We start from the raw sequence: 18,609 nt of genomic DNA on the forward strand, positions 1-18,609 counted from the left end.
ATTTATTTTGAAGTCTTCTGTTTCTTATTGTGATTCTAGTCGCCATCTGAGGCCATTGCCCGACATTATCAGCAAAAAAAGAAAGAAAAAAGAAAGAAAAGAAATGGCAGGCCTTTTATCTCCCTCCAGCTCAGTCCCTCACTGACATTTTCCAGCTACATTCCAAGTCCATTACAGAGACCTTCGCTGAGATTATGATAAAAACACTTGCTTCCTGCCATTTTGATCTGATCGGGGACATTTTAGCCTCTCTTTTTTTCCATTTGCTATCAGTTATCAAAGCTCCACACAATTGAAAGGCAGATCGCCTTTGTTCAAACAGCTGACATCACTTGCTGCCAAAAAGCCAACCGGTGCAAGTCATGAGAACTTTATGTCTTAACTTCAAGTCAACAACGTCCACATTTGCTTTGTTCGTCCCTTTATCGCAGCCATCTTCTGCTCATGGGGCACGCTGCACATCTTACTGTAAGCGTTCTTCATCATGATACCTCTGAATGTTTCTATTCACGGTTTCCCAGATGAAATCTTCTGAACAAATATGTTACTTTCTCAAAAAAAATAAAAAAATCGGTGATAATATCCGACAGATTTTTGTAAAATACTCTATGTACAACACTCAAAGTTTTCTAAAAACCTGCATATGATTAAGAATTTGAAGACCTGCATAGGTACCGTTCTCTGTGCAGCTGCTGTATAACAATAGTTTTATCCTTTCCTACTTCAAATGATTACTCCATTTCCCTTTATTATCTGATCCCTAGGCCCAGGGTGACCCTGCTGGAAGAGGTGTGAGGGTAACCATTTTCAGATGTGTACCAGCGAGGGGGCCCCGGGTGAGAGGGGTGTCCTGCAGGGCTGATTCAATTGACGCTCCCTGCCTCCTGCCTATTTTCACATTTTCAGCTCCCTATGGCACTCATCCAGTGACCTCCTCCAAACCCCTGCTGAGGCCGGCGCTCTGCAGGCTGAAACCCAAGAAGCAAACCCCCCGATCCAATTCATTATTTTTGCAGCAGGGCGGTGCTATGAGTAACGAGAGCGTCCTTCAAACTGGAAGTCCTGAGTACAAACCTCCGTGACAGGAAAAAGCATCCGCCCTCCTGAAGTGTCCTTGAATTCCCGAATCCTTACCAGCTGTAATGGCGGTGTTACTCTACGACATTGAGTCATTGGTGGGCACAGTGCAGGTAAACACAAGTAATTAGTTTGTGTATTTCCCACAAAACCTAGTTGTCTCCGACTGGTTTTGGCACGTAGCAGAGCTTTCCTCTTAAGAGGACACATTCAAGGGTTAATAACGTTGCCTCGCGTTCCGCACTGCTTTAACTAAACACCAGTATGACCAGCGTCACCTTTAAGTTCCTGCATGGTTGATCAGTCTGCAGTGGTCAGTGTCTTCATGTTCCACACAACAGTGGGCTGGTTGGTCACAGTGTCTTCGTTTTTATTAATGTGTTATTATGTTATTTTTCTATTTGTTTTGCTCTGACTCCAAGATCCACATGGAACTGGGCCATGCAATTTTTTTTACGATTCCAAGAACTCATTTATAGCTCGAGCTGTCTGCAGGGCTGGAACAAGAGGCCGAGGAATGTAGAGATACCACCTCCGACAAGGCAGATACAGAGTCACAGATAAACATAGAAGTACATATCCAGTCGATAACGTCTATCCATGCAGGCTTGGTTTGTTTTAAAATCAAGACGGACATAAAATACATTTTGTCCAATGGATAAATTGTTTGCTTACTTCTGAATTAGTGTCGCATTACCTTTACGATCACTGATGTTTGTCCGTTTCAAAACAAAGACAATGGCAAGAGCAACAATCTTTAATTGTCCCAAGAAATGTACCATGCACTGTCTTTCATGTTTCCACACCAATTCATTGTTACTATTATGATGTCCACAATGCAGTCCAACAACTAGTCTTACTTAATTCTCTGTGAGGTATTGTATGTACCGAATGAGAAGTGTGGACCCATGTGCATTAGTGTAACTGTTCTGGAAGTGTCACTGGGCAGACGATAATGGCTTTAGCAGGTACAGTAGCCATTCCAATGCAACTGACACTCAGGGTGTGCTTGTGGCTTGGCCTGCAACAACAACACTTGAGACTTGAGTCCATTTTTTTCCAAAATAAAGTGTCTGTCTAGATATTCATTCGTGATGTGTGGTGATTTCTTACTTGGCATTCTTGGTGTTGATGAACTTAACTCAAATATGGGCAAAGATCATTGCTAAGTAGAACAGCAGTTGCTCTCTTTACTTCTTCATTATTTAAGGAGTGAATTGGCTCACAGACATGTGAAATTTGCATCCACCATTCACATTGTATTGTCTTGAATTGAAACATGACTTCCACTCACGATGACTCAAAAACACATCTTGTGGGATCACAAATAGACCTCCTTAAATACAGTAGGGAATATAGACAAAACACTAGGGCTGCCCCCTCGTTGTCATTTTTGTCCAAGTCAACTAAGATTTCTTTAGTCGATCCTTGTTTTATGCTTTTTTCATGCTGAACTAGTTATTCCCAAGAAACTTGTAAAGATATCTCTGGTAAACACGTGATGCTTTGTGTGTTTCTTTGTGTAGAAACGGAAGCGCACACACTCAAGAAAAATAACTGCAAGGTTTTAGTGCCCAAAATACCATCAAATGCATAGTTTTTGCCCTGTTCATTAGTGGTCAGGGATTAAATGGATTGTGAACAAAACAGCAACAGATTAGTAGTGACATGTGTGCTTGTACTCCGTTTGTGCAGAAGAATGTGCGGAAACAAACAGTCACACCTTCTCTTCTGCTCTACTGTATAATCTCCGTTTAGTACGACAATTCAGTAGTCATTTAAAAATAAATGCACAGATATCTTGGACGCATAATCTGGGGGTGGGGGTGGGGAATGAGACTAAGCAGCCCGTCCAAAAAAGCACTCCAGCCTCTCCATTAGCTGGAAGAAAAGAGTGGGCGGCTGTGAGGAGTTGCTATTCTGTTGTGCGCCATGAATCACAAAGCGCCGATGTTTGTTCAGTTCCTCGGCCCAACCTACACACTCCCACAATTAACCTTCTGCCTGGAAATCCTCTCCCTCTGAAGTGCATGTGTATGTGCATGTGGTGTGTATGTGCATGTGGTGTGTGTGTGTGTGTGGCGTAGACTTCCTCTCTTGAGTGTTCGAGAGAGCATAACATGGAGAGAAGATGGTTTTGGCCCAGATAAATGAGTACTGTTCTCAGAGGCTCCTCTACATGCAAGCTTGTCCGGTATTTTTAACTCTATACTGTATATCTATGCAACCGGGCCATTATGCTGCACCTGTTTGGCAGTTAAAGTCATTCTTTCCTTGAGTCACCCAGTCAGGGGACACAAAATCTCAATGTTGCAAAGGATGTCAATATTAAAAGACAAGAGGTGGAATTTTCTAGCTTAAAAGTGATAGTTTGGGTGTTTTGAAGTGGGTTTGTATGAGGCACTTATCCACAGTCGGTGTATTACCTACAGTAGATGGCGGTCGGCACGCCTCCAGTTTGGAGAGACAGACAAGAGTACGGGCACGGGAACAAAGCAATGTACTGATGTGGATGGGGGCAGCAGCAAAAAGTATTTCAGATACCTATAAGACAGGTGTTTTGCTGCTGCCCCACAGGTAATACACTGATTATTGAAAACTATGTCAAACAACCGCAGTTCAAAACATATTTTATGGTTATTTGTAGCATGTTGACTTTCAAACTCAGACAAAATGATTTGCTTCCGGAAATGTAGCCAGGAATAAAAATGACAAGCAACACGAGTGCAACTGCATTCTGAAAATTTCACGCTGACAACACAAATAAACCAGATGCTCTTCATCTGCCCCACATATTCACTTTGACGCAATTAAACATAAAAACTACACTCATGTTGCTGTTAATCAAGCTCATTAATGCATCCTTCTATATTGCATTAATGTGAACTTACAGTCTCAGGGAAAAAGCCAACATTACAGTAATATACCAATTTATGCTGCAGGGACTAACCAGGTCATCATTTCTAAATGGACTTTTTGTGGTGTGTATACCTAACTCCCCGCGTAAACCTCAGTCTATATTATATTTAATCTCACACCAGCCATAGATTTAGTCCACAATTCCAAATGTATTTGTCCAGTCTTAGTGCCTTGCTCAAGGTTATTTTTGCTAGTAGTCTCTTGGCTGTCGTCTTACCTCATTGCCAAGCAGAGAAGAGACGCAGGCTTCGGAGGCATCACATATGGCCGTGAGGTCGTGACCTCCCTCCAGGGCAAGCACCAACCGACCGCCTGCCAGACCCATCAGCTGCCTGGTCAGGTAGCCAAAGCCTGAACACAAAGGAAATGACAGCAGAAAAAGAGAGGGGGGAAAAGAATGAGACAGGGGGGAGCAGTGCTGTTCAAGCTCTAACTTCCTTTTTGGATATTGATCAAAGAAAAAAAAAAAATAGAGAAAAAAGGGGGTTTGAGCAAGGATGAGAAAAAGGGGGTGACTGCATCAGAGGGAGGAAGAGGGAGAGAAAGCACACTGTGGATTTACTGGGGGCCAAAAAACAAACCATAATATGAGCCAGGTTTAATTTTAATAAGTGCGGCTTTGCGTTTAGGCTCGGTCACAGTCTTTGATCTTTTGCTCTCAGGATGAGGGGAGTTTTTAATATATGCATTCAGCCATACTTTCTTCTCCCCTAAATTTTCCCCATATCCCCCTCTTCCTGCAATCCTCTCTAACCACCCATATCACCCCCTTAACAACCAAGACCCCTGGTCTTATTTGAGATCTGCGGGATGGTTTTAGAAAATCTATTTCCTGGCACGCCAAGGTCTCGTTCTGAATACGCAAGTCGGAGGCACAAAATAAACACAGTGGCGTGTGTTTGTGCGCCTGTGTGTGCGTCTGCCACTCTTTCCTTCTATACTGTGCTGCGTTGTACAGGCAGGGGGATGTGAACATCATGAGTGAGGACCTGGACGGCATGCATTCAAATGTGCATCTTTTAAAGTTCTGAAGAGAATTTTTATCTATGGCTTTGAAGAAAAAAAAAGGATGATTAACAGGGAAACCGTGGTCAGCACTTACATTTGGCTGTCAGCTTGTATCCTCCCAGGGGTGGAGCATGTCCGTCTACCGCATCAAAGCCCGAAGATACCAGAACCACGTCTGGGGCGAACTCGTTGGCAATAGGCATAACCACCGTCCTAGGAAAAAAAAACATCAACAAAAATAATGTATTTACGGTGGAGGCTGTATAAGAGTCTCCTATCTCTATCCAATAATTGTGGCTTTACTGTATATAGAACACTTTGTTTGAAAACAAGTGCATGCATGAATTTGTTTGAAGGCCAGAAAGCAGATTCACTGTGCGTTCCAGTACCCGTACTACCACACTTTTTAGTATGCCAGAAAAACATTCAGTTTGTCCCAATAGTATGTCCAATGCAGTATGTCAAAAATATCAAAAATACAGGATGTCCTACTGCACCCAGTCAAACGTTGTAGTATGTTTGTATATACGTTGTAGTATGCAAGCCAGCAAGAGGGTCAAAGTTCAAGGTGCAATGTTATGACGAAGTAGTATGTCCAAATTGAATGCATACTGCACGCAACAGTTGGTACTTTGTAAGGGCAGCTGCAGTATGTACTAAAAGTAAAAAGAAAAAGTATGTCATTTGGAACGCAGCATCAGTGTCTCAAAAACACCTGCACCTGGTGAGGTGCAGGCCCAATGCCAATGCCCCCCCCCCTCCATTCTTCTGATTTCATGTGTTTTGATGTTCAATCTTTAATATGTAATGTTTCTGAGTAAATGTAATATTCCAGGCTGAACACACATGTGCCGTCCTCTTTGTTTACCTTCTCCATGCTTCCACTGGTAACCCCCTGTTTAACGTCACATTGCTATGAATTGTGGGTAATTCCCTTGGGCAAAGTCTGCAGAAATACGGACTTTCGGAAAGTGTTCATAAAGGGCTCAAAATGTCTGCCAGAGAGCCCTCACACGCTCTAAGATTTGACAGAGGGACAGCCCTAAACCCTCACGGACTTTGCGGGACGGCACCTCAAAGTCCGTGAGTGTTGAGATTGGGATTGGGCCGCAGTCTCCATACCAACTTATCCTGTTGAGTACCATCTTTCTGAAGCAGGCATATCAAAAACTAATAGTGCATTTCATCAACGGAGATTCTTGCAGCTGCAACAGTAACGTCTATTTAATGGGCTGACTGAATGACAGGGTGACTGGGCTTCAACCAAACACAAACTGCTCCAAAATGTATTAAATATATATTGCGACTGCAACCCACTCAAAAGTCAAATCAAAACCAGAGTCAGATGAGCCAGCTTTTCAAGATTTCAAGAGACCAATTGTGTGAATCTAAACAGTTTTTACAATTTATATATCTACCATGTTTCCGTTCAATTTAACTGTGTGAAAGTAAACCGAGAGAGATTCAAGAGGTACCAGCAGTGGAGCACTGAGGGCCCTACTTCAACCATATCCTAAAAAGCTACACATACCATAAAACATATTTTACACAATTCCTCTTTTCTGGTGATACAAGAAGAATGATCGTCTCGGTACAGGCAAGCTAAATACATTGTGGTGGTTAACATAGGGCCAAGAGGACCATTCAAATATGCACATGATATGCCTTTAGTGTGCTTACTGTCCTTGTGATGATGATTGTTGAATGCTGCACCCAGCGGAGATGCTACATGTCTCTATTGCTGTATATCAGTTCCTGTATTTTCAAGTCATTTTATGGCTTTTCCTCCCTTTCGTGATTTTCAAAGCAAACATCCACCTAATGAGTTTGTCTGTACAGCATGTGTGTGGCAGAGAAAATTACAGCATACACTTCTTGAAGTGGAAAGAAGTTTGGAAATTTGGAGGCAGCGACACACTAGAACATCCTTAAGTAAAAAGGGGAAACGGAAGGACAGATATAATTGCATGTGTGCGTATCATGTGTGTTAATTATGCAGGGTAATTCTAACGCTGCATGGGTGTGGTCAATGAGGGCTGTTTGTGTACAACCTTCCTCTTACTGGTAGGGAGGGAGTACTTGTGTGCAATGTGTCATGCACATAAATCCAATCAACAGCGGGGTACTGTGTAATGATTCACTGCATGTTGTGGCTGGAAAATCCAGTCTGGTTTTCATGGTGACCCTGTCCGAAAAAATTTGTGTGTTTTTCACAGAAGGATTATATTAGATCACATGGACTAGTTTGAATTTATCATCTTCATTTTATCTTTTTACGAGGGTGAAATTAACTTTTTTAAATAAAAGAAAGGTATCCAAATATAAATCAGGTAATGTAAACATTACTTAAAGAAAAAAAAAATAGTGTTAGTTAAATAGCTCTAAAGGCGTTTACACATGGCGTTTCTGTTTGTTGTTTTCTGTATTTGTTTGGGGTATCCGTAAAGGTATCTATTAATTAGGAATCAGTCATACTGACTGATCACTGAACTAGAGTTGGCACTGTAGAGGCTTTATCAACTTCGTATAATATCGAAGTATAATAGGTCACAGTAATCTGGTTTAGGACTCAGTTCATAAATAGTTATAGACTCCCCAGATGGCAAAACAAGTGGTTCTCTTAGATTTGCAGAGGAATTTTCTGGCGGTCTGGGATATTCGGGCAAGCGGTGTTTTGGTGAGGTCTGCGAGTGACGGAGTACCACAGGGTTCCATCGCAGGTCCTCTGTACTTTGCTGACCTCAGGAACATGGTGCTGGTTTTGCTGGCTGTGGGGGAGCAGCGTGCCCTGAACTCCGGAGGCCACCGGTCTTTCCAGCTCTTGTTCACCACCAAATTATAACCCTAAACTGCGCACACCACACACCCCCCACCACACCACAACACCCATACGTACACACAGCTGTCTGAGGGAGAGGCGGGAGGTAGTATTCCGAGTTTATTGGTAGTTCCAGACAGAAAGGATACACTGAGTGCATGCGTCACTGTGTGTTAGCGTGCATCTGGCAATATTTCAGAGGAAAACGTCATGTGAGGAAGATGAAGGAATAGGACAAAGAAAAAAAGCTTGAGTGAGTGAGTTAAAAATATAGAGAGCAAGAAAATGGGCATGGCCTAACCTGTAGGGGAGGAGTCTAGGAAGAAAACATGGATTTGACTGAGGGAGTAAGGACATGAATATATACAGATTGAAAATTGTTCAGTTAGCATTACGGCAGGTGCAAATGTGTCTAAAAAGGGAAAATGATCCTTTGTTTGAATTACACTTTCATGACAATTATGTGAAATGAACAACCACGCTGCTAAGGGAAGTAAATATTTCTCAGCTCCAGTTTCAGATTTCATCGCACGTGTGTATCCGCCTACTTACAAACTTACATACGCACACACAGCTTTGGCCCATTAACATTTGGGCCATAAAAGACCCCACATTAAAAGGAGTTGACCACAGGCGCGCATGTGGGCTGACACACGGCGCAGGGGGAAACCTTGACCGCCAAGGATACTTGAAGCACTGAGGGCTCCCCCACGCCCCTCCTCCAACCTTGAACACAGACAAGAGACAGTTTGGGTCACGGTGAAAACTGTTGGTGTCATCAGTTCCAGCCCCCACCACTCTGGAACAATATCCTGACATTTAAGGGAAATAGAAACCCACAGTAATCAATTAGCAGACTGGCATGAAGGGAAACCAGTGGTTTTAGGGGAGACTAATTATGTGTGAATCAGACACTATGTATGTGGAGATGAAAAAGCTTCTCTGTTAATTAAGGGAGGGGAGAGTTTACGAGCTACGTGGGCATCCTGAGTCAACAGGTTGCGATCTAAACCACTGCCGGCTCTCCCACAGCCAGATCTTACTAGGAGTGGAAGTACTTGGGTAAGAATGTAGTGCAAACTTTTGTTTAGTTCACCTAGCAACAGGTTGCATGTGTCACAGTATCAGTTTATGGGAATGTCAGTCTTGAGACCGATTAAAAAGAGTGGTCAAAATCAATGCAGGTGTTCAGCTCCAAAAACAGTGGATCCTACACTCTGAATCTGTGTGACAAACAGATATTAAATGTCATTCTCACTTCCATAAAGGAAGTGACCACCATCTCTATATCCCATTGCCCTCTTAGCATCGACTGTGCTTTTATAGACCACTCCGCCTAATTATTCCTCTTCTGGTCGTGATGAGCACATTTGGTTTTTGGCAATCGTCATCCAACATGATTTCAAGTGCAACAGGTTAATACAGCAGTATAGGTTTTAAGGCATAGTGTTAATTTTTTGAGCTAAGGAAAACTTCCTCTCTAGAAGTCATCTCATCTTGCTCATACTCATACTCATAATCATATAATCATACTCATCTTGGTGCAATTGCTCCGGTACCTAATTTATCCTTTTCCACATCATGATTATGCCTTTTGGTCCAATGTACTCCAGGCTTCTAACATGTATAAATTCCTTAGGTTTGTTAATATATAGTAGAATAAACTAATTATCTAATCATCTAATATTCTATAGTCTATTCATTTCTGCCAAACAGATATATTATCACGCCAATGAAAAGAGTGTAAAAACATCTGAGGTCAAGTTTCCGATATGCAAAAGCGTGAGTGCAAGTTTTTCATTCTAAAAATCTTCTAATATTTACTTGAGATAATTACCATTACCAGCTTATTCCTAGGGCTTGAGCAGTCATCATTGGAGAGGTTCAAGTAAAGAGCCAGGTGTTTTAGAACAAAATATAATCTCTGTCCTTTAGAGGGAGTAGTGTTCATCACCAGTCAACAAAAGGTTAAACTGCAGAGTTTCAAGGCTTTCCTCCTCCGTTCATAAAAAAAAAAGTAAAAAAAAAAGTAGAGGAGAGCGGGAGAGGGAGAATAAGAGAGCACAAAACTCACACACGCACACTTACACTTCAAAGCCCTGTCATCTGGTGCTGCGGAGAGCTGGTTTGAATTAAGTTTAATTCTCCTCCTCTCTCGTCTTTCCAAGTTCATGGCAGAAGAGGGAGTGAAAGGAGGAGGATGAGGGGGGGGGAGAGAGAGAGTGAGAGAGAGAGAGAAAAAGAAAGAGAGAGAGATGGTGCTTCTGGTTTTCATTAGGGCCAATTTTCTTATCTTTTTTCTCTGTGCTTTTCTGGAGGCTCAGACGTGATCCCCTGCAAATGCAACGTGGCACAGGCCAGCCAAAGAATGGGAAGGTGCCAGCTGCACGGCACGCATCCCCTCCCGAAGATGGAGTGGACCACAACACACAGAGATTGAAAGAGAGAAAGAGAAAGAGAGAGGCTGTGTGTATCAGGTGTCCATGCGTGCATGTGGTTGTAAATGTGTACGCACACTGATGTAAAAGCTGCATGTGTGAGCATTTGTGCATGTTTCTCTGTGTTTTTGTGCATATTCATGCATCTTCCTGGAAGCTTAAACCAGGGATTTCTGCATTTCTGAGCAGCATGTGCATTTGTATAAACACACGACTATCTGTAACCATGTTTCTTGGTGTGTGTGGTAGATCTATGAGCTGTGAGACAGGTTTGCTGCTGTCCTGTGGGGCCTATGAATTGTCCAAACCTGCCATAGCCTCGGGGGATTAATAGCACCAGGGCCTGAGGTGATAACAAGCCCACAACATATGTTCTCTTTCACTTTGGATCTTTTCCATCATGTTTCATTTAATAACCCCAAATTACATAAACAGAACACACAAACGCAGTACAAGCCTCTCGACATGTATATAGTATATGGATGCATGCACCCCTGAACAAACACACACATACCAAAACTACTGTTTTACGCTTTAGATGGTTACAGTTCGATGTTTAGAGAGTGGGCTGGTGAAACCAAAGCGCAGTGCGTAACTGGTCAACTTAAATACGCATTGAACGACTCAAATACGGATGGAACATCTCCAGCAATGCCCTTATAAGAGTTACAGGGGTACTCCACCAATTTTAAGCACAACATACAGTCTTTATATCACAAGGAGTACTACACAGCCTGTGAAAACAGTTACACAAAGTCAAAGGCTCTGGCTTTCCAAAGCTTCTAAAGAAATAACCCTGACGACGGAGTCACCGTAATCTCATTTTGGGCTTGAGACATAAATGTTTTAACCAAAAGCCTGCATAACAAACTGGAGGTGAGGTGTGCATTTAGGAGGCAGAGTGTGTCTGTTTGAAAGACACTATGAGTTGCATTATGGGAATTATGGCAGGATCAAGTGTTTTCTTGTAGCGGGATCTACATGGGTACTACAAGTCTGGATTATTCAGCCTCTGCGGCATCAATTTTAACCAGTCCCTTTTTGAATGTGTCTGCGTCAAGTCAACTGACTTCTTGGAAGTGGAAACCTAAAAAGCTTGAGTACCATTTTCAAAATAGCAAGTATGAGTCTGTTATTATAAACAAATTTAAACAGGTTTAAAATAAACGTTTAAGTGTAAACTGGCAAATCAGCAACACTGTGTGTTTTAGTGCTGTAATAGACATGAACAATCCTTCAAATTCAAAAGGGACATCTTCATTTGTATACATATACGTGTGTGTATATTGTGTCTGCTTTGTGTATCAATATAGAAGTAGAAAACGTGTGTGAAGCATACCGCACTGGCTACTACTGGCTTCAGTGATGGATTATAAATAATAGCGGCAGAATGATATACGTTTATTAAGTGGTTGTCATCGGTGCATTAGGCACACATGGGTAGAATGAGGAGGATGAAGGGAGAAGAGACAATAAAAAGTGAGGAGCGGGAGGAGTGAGAGCGCACACGGGTCTGGGGTGCATTAACGGGGCCAAGGTGTGCTTCCGGGGGCTTGCGTGCCGAAAGCTGCGAGAAGACAGCGGCCTGCCGGTTTGATGCATTTGGCTCGGGGCCAGATGGACACGCGGTCGCAAACACAGACTCATCTTCAAAGAGTCTGTGTCTGTGGTGAGTACACGGTTGTAGTGTGTCTATGATCTGCATGTGTGTGTGTGTGTGTGTGTGAGGTTATAAATAGCTCCAGAAAGTAGACCCAATAGAAATTAGGCCTGGCATTAGGAGGAGCTCCCTACCTACTCAACAGCCCTCAATGGATCATTTGTCAAGCTATTTGCTGCAGAGCTTTCCCTCCAAGTCACTTTCAGGGCAGATAGCGCCACAAAATGTGTCTCTAAAGCAGCAGGCGACATCAGTGTCTCACCTGAATGCAGCCAGGTAGTCTGCATCACTCATGGGAGGTTCCAGTCCTCCAGTAAAGGCCATGTTCACATTGAAGCCCTCACCTGCTCCACTGCCCACCTGCAACACACACACACACACACACACACACACACACACACACACACACACACACACACACACACACACACCCAACATGACTCGGTTACTTTGTGCAACAGGAGCGGCAGGCCGGCTGAGAGACAGACTGGTGCTACTTCCCACCTCGTCAGGCGCTCCACTGCCGGGGAAGAAGTTCCCATCGTCGTAGCGATGCAGCGACAGGTAGAGGATGCTGGGGTCTGCGTAGAAGGCCTGCTGGGTGCCATTGCCATGGTGAACATCCTGGAAACGTGGAGGTAAGAAAAGGGGACTGGTTAGGGCAAAACCTTACAGTGTGGTGTGGAGTGACATAGGGACATAGCTGTCTGGACACCAAAAGGACCTCAGGTCATTATGAAAATGAGTAAGTTTCACATTAGACAGGGTTATCAACTCCTGCACCTGCACTGAGACCAGCGGAACGACACTCAGACTATATATCTGCAATACTGACAGTCGAGTCTATATCTCAGCCTGTTGCGATGTCAAAAAAGGGATGGTCAGCAGGATTCAATAAAACCCTCAACTTCAAAAAGGCATTCACTTTTGCAAACATCCACTGAATGACCTCATTGTCTACATCCCGAGAATGCTGATCCTAAAAATGTCGCTGTTGGCTGCAGCGGTATGACAGCGAGTTTACTCGCTGGACTAAAAGTCGCCCTGCGACAGATGGAGAGGAAATGAAAAGGCCCTTCAAAGGCTTTTGGGAATGGCCATGACCAGCGAGGGACGCCGCTGAAGAGCAGAGCTTCTAGACACGGGTGAGGCTTTGTCCTACCTTCTCATGAAAAAATACTTTGGCTCGTTTTTTTTCAAAAAAGAGACCATGTCTGACCTAAATAGCATATATGAAGCATAACAAGTCCAGCATACAGTTTTGGTCTGTTGCACTGTATTAACAATGCAAGTTTCAATGTGGTGTAGTCTACCACTTTTTGAAAAAGCACAATGTCAATTTGTTACTGCCACCCCAACAACACTGTCTATTCCCTCAGTAGATGGTTATGTAACAAGCAACCCATTGCATTGCACGAGGAACTCACCCAGTCCACGATGAGCACTTTACTGACATTGAGTCTCTGCTGCAGCAGCTTGGCTGCTATGGCGACCGAGTTGAAGTAGCAGAAGCCCCTGAAAGTGGACAGTAAGAGGACAGCGCTTATTAACTTTTCTGAAATTACAGTAGATTTACAACGTTGTCACGACAAAGTACATCTCTCTTTGAGAACAACACACTGATGTCTGCTGTGCAGAAATTAAGTAGAAGCTTTGATATGACAGGACGGTTACGACATGGGACACAAGTTGTCTAGAAGGACGAGATGAACAAAGCTCCTCAAGGGAAGCGAGGGAGGAGGAAGAAAAAAGTAAAGTCATGGAGAATTTGTTGATAAAAATGCTGTGCAACAGGCCAGAGCTGATCATTCTCTTGCTCAAATTTGTATTTACTTACATAGGCGTGCTCTCCTCAGCGTGGTGTCCAGGTGGTCGAACTACAGCGAAACCATTCTGTCGGGGGGAAACAAAAGTCATACACACAGCCTATTTAATCATCGCCCATGAAAGTTGATTCTGTCTGACCCTAAAGCTGCTCACTCTAATCTAATGACACTTTCACTTTCTCTCTGAGAGGTCAGAAAATGACACCACAAATACATAAATTAAAGCAAAAATGCATTTAATCCTATGTCCTCACGTCTACAATGTGTGCCAGTCTAAACCAATCTTACATTCTTAAAAAAAAATAAAAAATGATTTAAAGTTTCTCACAGTCAGTCATTCAAAAGTGTGCGCACACAGAGAAACAGATGCTTACATCGGGTCAGTTAAGGGAAGCTTTGTTAAGGCAGGGACCTGCGGGACTCTGTTTTTGGGGGCTGCCACTGCTATGTGGGGACATTAGATAGATGTTTGGGCTGATGTAGAGCGAGGCAAGCCCGACTAATGATGTTGAGTCAGCTGCTGTGGATTAGCAGCCAGCCGGGAGTTTACTGTAGAGACAACTGCCTCAGCTGGTTTGAAGACACACCGCATGATACAGTATGTACGTAGGTGTAGGAGAGACAAGGGGAAGGTGGATCGTGTCTCTATGAAAAATAGAGAAAAATAACTATGGATTAAAATAGACATGGGTGGAGGAATAGAGAGCAACAGATAGAGAGACAGACATGTGTGAGTGTGTAGAGTCATGTCATTCTGTGGAGTTTGGCTGTGGAGGATCTTCAGAAGACCATTTGTGTGTGTGTGTGTACGTACGCGTGTGTGTGTGTGTGTGAATGTGCGTACACATTCTTAAGATCAAGTTAAGCTGAGGGCAAGTCAATACATGTGAACTTTAACCCTATATTATTCCAACACATTCTCACTCCCAGCACGTCAAATACTGAAGCTTGATCGTGAGCTTCCAGCTGCAATTTTGAACGCGGCAGGGACGGCGTGTCAGTTTCCACTTGCTACACACATGGCGTCTTTTCAAAATAAACTTCTGTCTTCACAGGAGGTTAGATTTAGGCAACAAAACCGCTTTGTGAGGTTCAGGAAACCGAGCGTGGTTGACGTTAACTTGACTGACTCAAGACTCGTGTAACTATCAAGTGACTAGAGGTGTCTACTTTTAGTTTCGCAGCGGTCTCCTGGAAGAAAAGTCCTGCGTTTGTTTGACCCACCCGCTCTTAATACTATGTTTGTTGTGTCTAATAATGGCGTGTGTGGCGTGTGTTTAGACCGGGTTGATTATTCATGTTTCAGTTAATGTGATTAATGTGATTTACCTCTTATGCCAATCAGACAATGTTCTAGACATTGTAGACCCTTATTTCTTCATAGTAATCCTGCCCATATGTAGAAAAAGTACTGAATGCAAGCACATATAGTCAAAAATATGGCGTGCTACTGTCTCTCAGAGGAATGTCATTAGTGTGTGGCATGCTGGTGCTAAGCTAACACTAAGTGCGACGGCTGCTCTGCAGGTGGCTGTCGTGTAATGCCAATAAAACGGGCCTGTTAGTGGGGACTGCTGGCATTTGCAGTGCCCGTGAGCAGGGCCTCCCTGCTGGGTTCAAACAGTGAGCAGCCATCGCCACAGACACAGGAAGGCTGGCTGGTGGGGCAAAGCATGACGGGGGTGGGGATGTCTGTCTGGGAGGTGCTAACGAGACTTTGGGGTGGATGGTTCTGGCAGGAGGTTTCTCCTTTCTTGAGGTGTTTGGAGGCGTGAATGGGTAGTACATTGCTATGAGGCGCCGTAACAAGGGTTTAAGTAATCCATTAGTGACTAAAATAAAGGCCTTCCCAGTGCTAGTCATGGACTTATCTTGGTGGGGTCCATCTGAGCTTTGTTTCGTGTTAGCTCGATCTTATTAATGTTGACTGTAGTCCCTAAAAATAAAGCCCAGCAAACAGCCACGACTTTGCTGCTCATTTGACTCAAAGTATCCAAACTAACCTTCAGTTCACCCGACGCTACTTTGAAGACCAGCTCCACCACCGAGCCGACGGCCAGACGAGCCGCACTGGATGAATGGACCTCGTTCCAAATGGTGTCGCTGTCCACCTGCAAACACACACACACACATACATGCAGGCATGTGTTGTTTATCTCACATTTTTAAAGTTGACAAAAAACATGCAACTTCATGCTGTTTTTCATTCATTTAGGGACATCTGATGGCGTGGTTTACAGTAATTTAGCGTGACAGCGAATTGTTAAACTGTGAGGACATTTGAAATCATTTAGCTTATGTCATTTCACATCAAAGTTAGTCTTTGAAAATAGCAGTTTAGGGACAGCTGGAATGTTTTCACGGACATGGACCGAAACCAAGAGAGAATCTGTGAGGCAGTAACACATATTTAGAAGCTTAATCATACGCTCATAACATTTATTATAGCACACTCTTAGGAGCAGAATTGTGATCAATACATAAAAGCTAAAAACGTAAATTATTACGTAAATTATTTGTTACTCATTCTGGCATTTATTGTAATTTCATGTGACAATTTTAAGGTGAAGGGTACGCCAGTTTCAAAACATATAACTTTGCCAATATGTCGACGAATCAATTGTTAAATAAAATCAATATCAATTAAATCTGCTAGGAACTTTAGATATGAAGTACTGGATTGAACATTTTAAATACAACGGAAAATTTGAAGTCCGGGTACAAACAAACTGGAAACTAAGGTAAGCCAAGAAAAGTTGAGCTGTTTTGCATTTATTTACACATTTTATGAGTGTTTGTGTGTTTGAGTAAGTTCAGACATAGGGGCCACCATTCAGTGGTCAAGCCTGATTAATGCTGAGGCACGCTTAGCCCCAATGACAACAGTACATCCACACACGTGTACACACACGCACGCATACACACACACACACACACACACACACGCACACGCACACACACACACACACACACACACCACAATAGACTATATCAGAGGTCTTCAACAGGGAGTCTGCGAAATCTTTGGTTGATTAGACAATTCTAAACATGAATGTGTCCATTATTTTAATAGTTCAGTATTGTATGAAAGATAACAGGTATGTTTATGCATGGCAGTGGCAGTAATAGGCCATCACTCATTTTTCGTTTCCATATTTATGTTTAAAATAAAAACGTCAATTTGAATAGCTTGTATGCATGATTATCATGCAATTGACAAACAATGTTGATATTGGCATTGGTATCAGTTGACAAGGTATGTTTATAAATGGCAGTGGCACGGCCACCCTACTCACTGTACCGTGCACATGTTTAAAATAAAAACATGAATATATGAACCTGTGTATTATTTGAATAGCTTAGTATTGAATGCACAATAAAGAGGTATACACGGTACTAGGCCCATTTAATATAAAATACAATTTCATACAATATATATAGTCGGGGGTCCCTGCTCCATCTCTCTATCAGTTTGATGATCCTTGGCCTGAAAAACGTTGAAGACCCCTGGACTATATGATTGATTGTAAGCAAGGCCGCGCACAGGATAATATACACACTCCATTAGGCATGGCAGATACTGCAGGCAGATGGAGCAAGTGATAAACACAGAGAGAAGAAGCTGGCAGAGGAAAAGACGAAAAGGAAGGTCTGTGTGTCGATGTGTTTGAACTGTACACACATGTCCGGAGCGGACCGATGCCAGAGCTTCGGACGAGGCTCTCCGATGTGAAACCCACTTTGAATGTGTTAACTTTAACCTGCCAGTCACCTGCTCTGTCGCGCTTTATCCCCGCCGACGGCCTTTCGGTCAGTCAGCTGGCCGACAGTCACAGTCACCCCAGTCAGACCCGCAGGCCCTTTCAACCAGTCAGTGTGTTAAGCGATTCAACAGCTTTTCAGGCCAGGGGGCCCACTTTACTTTCCTCTCCAGTGACGGGACTGGAGGAGAAACCCCATAATAACATCCACAGAGGGAGGAAAAAGGCTCTTTTTAAGCCATGCCAAGAAAGACCATGGAATAAAAACTGTGGTGCGTTTGCCGTAGACGAAAAACTAAAAAAGGAGGGAGTGAGGAGGTATGGAGAGCGTCGTCGATGAGTGACTCAGGGAGCAGAATGTGAAGAGAGAGAAACCGGCGCGAGTAGAAGACAGTGTGTTGTAACCGAGTCAATGGACGAGGTGAGCGAGCGACTGAAGAGCCCAGTGAGTAAGTGAATGGGAAACTGAATCGTATATACAAGTCAGGTTAATGAGCACAAACAGATGCTGCTCTGAAGCAGCATGCGGAGACTGGGTGGTTTTATTATTTGCCATGTTGATGTTATTTTTTCGCCTCAAGCCAGGAGTGGGACGCAAGGAAAAAGGCAGGGAAAAGTGAAAGGGAAGGTGGGCGTTTGTGTGTGTGCATTTGTCAGAGGTAGAAAAGAGCGGGAGAGTGCTGGTATGACTGAATGATGGTTCCCAACAGACTGACAGCCTAATTTCAGCCCCCTTCCTCTGTAAATGTGTGTGTGGGACTTGTATGTGTGTGCATGACAGGAAGACAACAATTTAGCCCCATTTGCCATTATAAAGAGCAGAGCAAAGCAGCAAGGAGCTTGGGCTCTTCTTGTTCCCACCACAGCAGCGGTAACCCCCGAGGGAGGGAATGGGGGGGGGGGAGCGAGCGAGCGAGCGAGAGAGAGAACGCGGTAAGGATGACAAGCGAAAGCTTAGGAGATGCAGAATTGTTATGTAAAAGGCATATGGAGCTGTAGGTGGCTTGGCCTTTGGAAATCCTCAACCTTGTGAAGGAGTCAATAGCAACACACACACACACACACACACACACACACACACACACACACACACACACACACA

The 18,609-nt window shown here is 43.5% G+C and overlaps 1 protein-coding gene across 5 annotated transcripts in view; it reads right to left on the reverse strand.

Moving 5' to 3' along the window:
• Positions 1 to 18,609, reverse strand: part of hdac4 (histone deacetylase 4) — a 118,272-nt gene that overhangs the window by 9,594 nt on the left and 90,069 nt on the right. For 4 of the 5 annotated variants that reach the window (XM_031875049.1, XM_031875048.1, XM_031875047.1 and 1 more), the window contains 7 exons: positions 15,750 to 15,857; positions 13,758 to 13,813; positions 13,348 to 13,435; positions 12,425 to 12,544; positions 12,183 to 12,280; positions 5,099 to 5,217; positions 4,214 to 4,347 (listed from right to left, as the gene is read on the reverse strand). In XM_031875049.1, coding sequence (XP_031730909.1) covers positions 4,214 to 4,347; positions 5,099 to 5,217; positions 12,183 to 12,280; positions 12,425 to 12,544; positions 13,348 to 13,435; positions 13,758 to 13,813; positions 15,750 to 15,857 — 723 coding nt within the window. The other variant, XM_031875051.1, reaches the window with a different exon arrangement.

Source organism: Anarrhichthys ocellatus, unplaced genomic scaffold (genome assembly GCF_004355925.1).
Source record: "Anarrhichthys ocellatus isolate YVR2014 unplaced genomic scaffold, GSC_Weel_1.0 scaffold86, whole genome shotgun sequence".
Classification (NCBI taxonomy): domain Eukaryota; kingdom Metazoa; phylum Chordata; class Actinopteri; order Perciformes; family Anarhichadidae; genus Anarrhichthys; species Anarrhichthys ocellatus.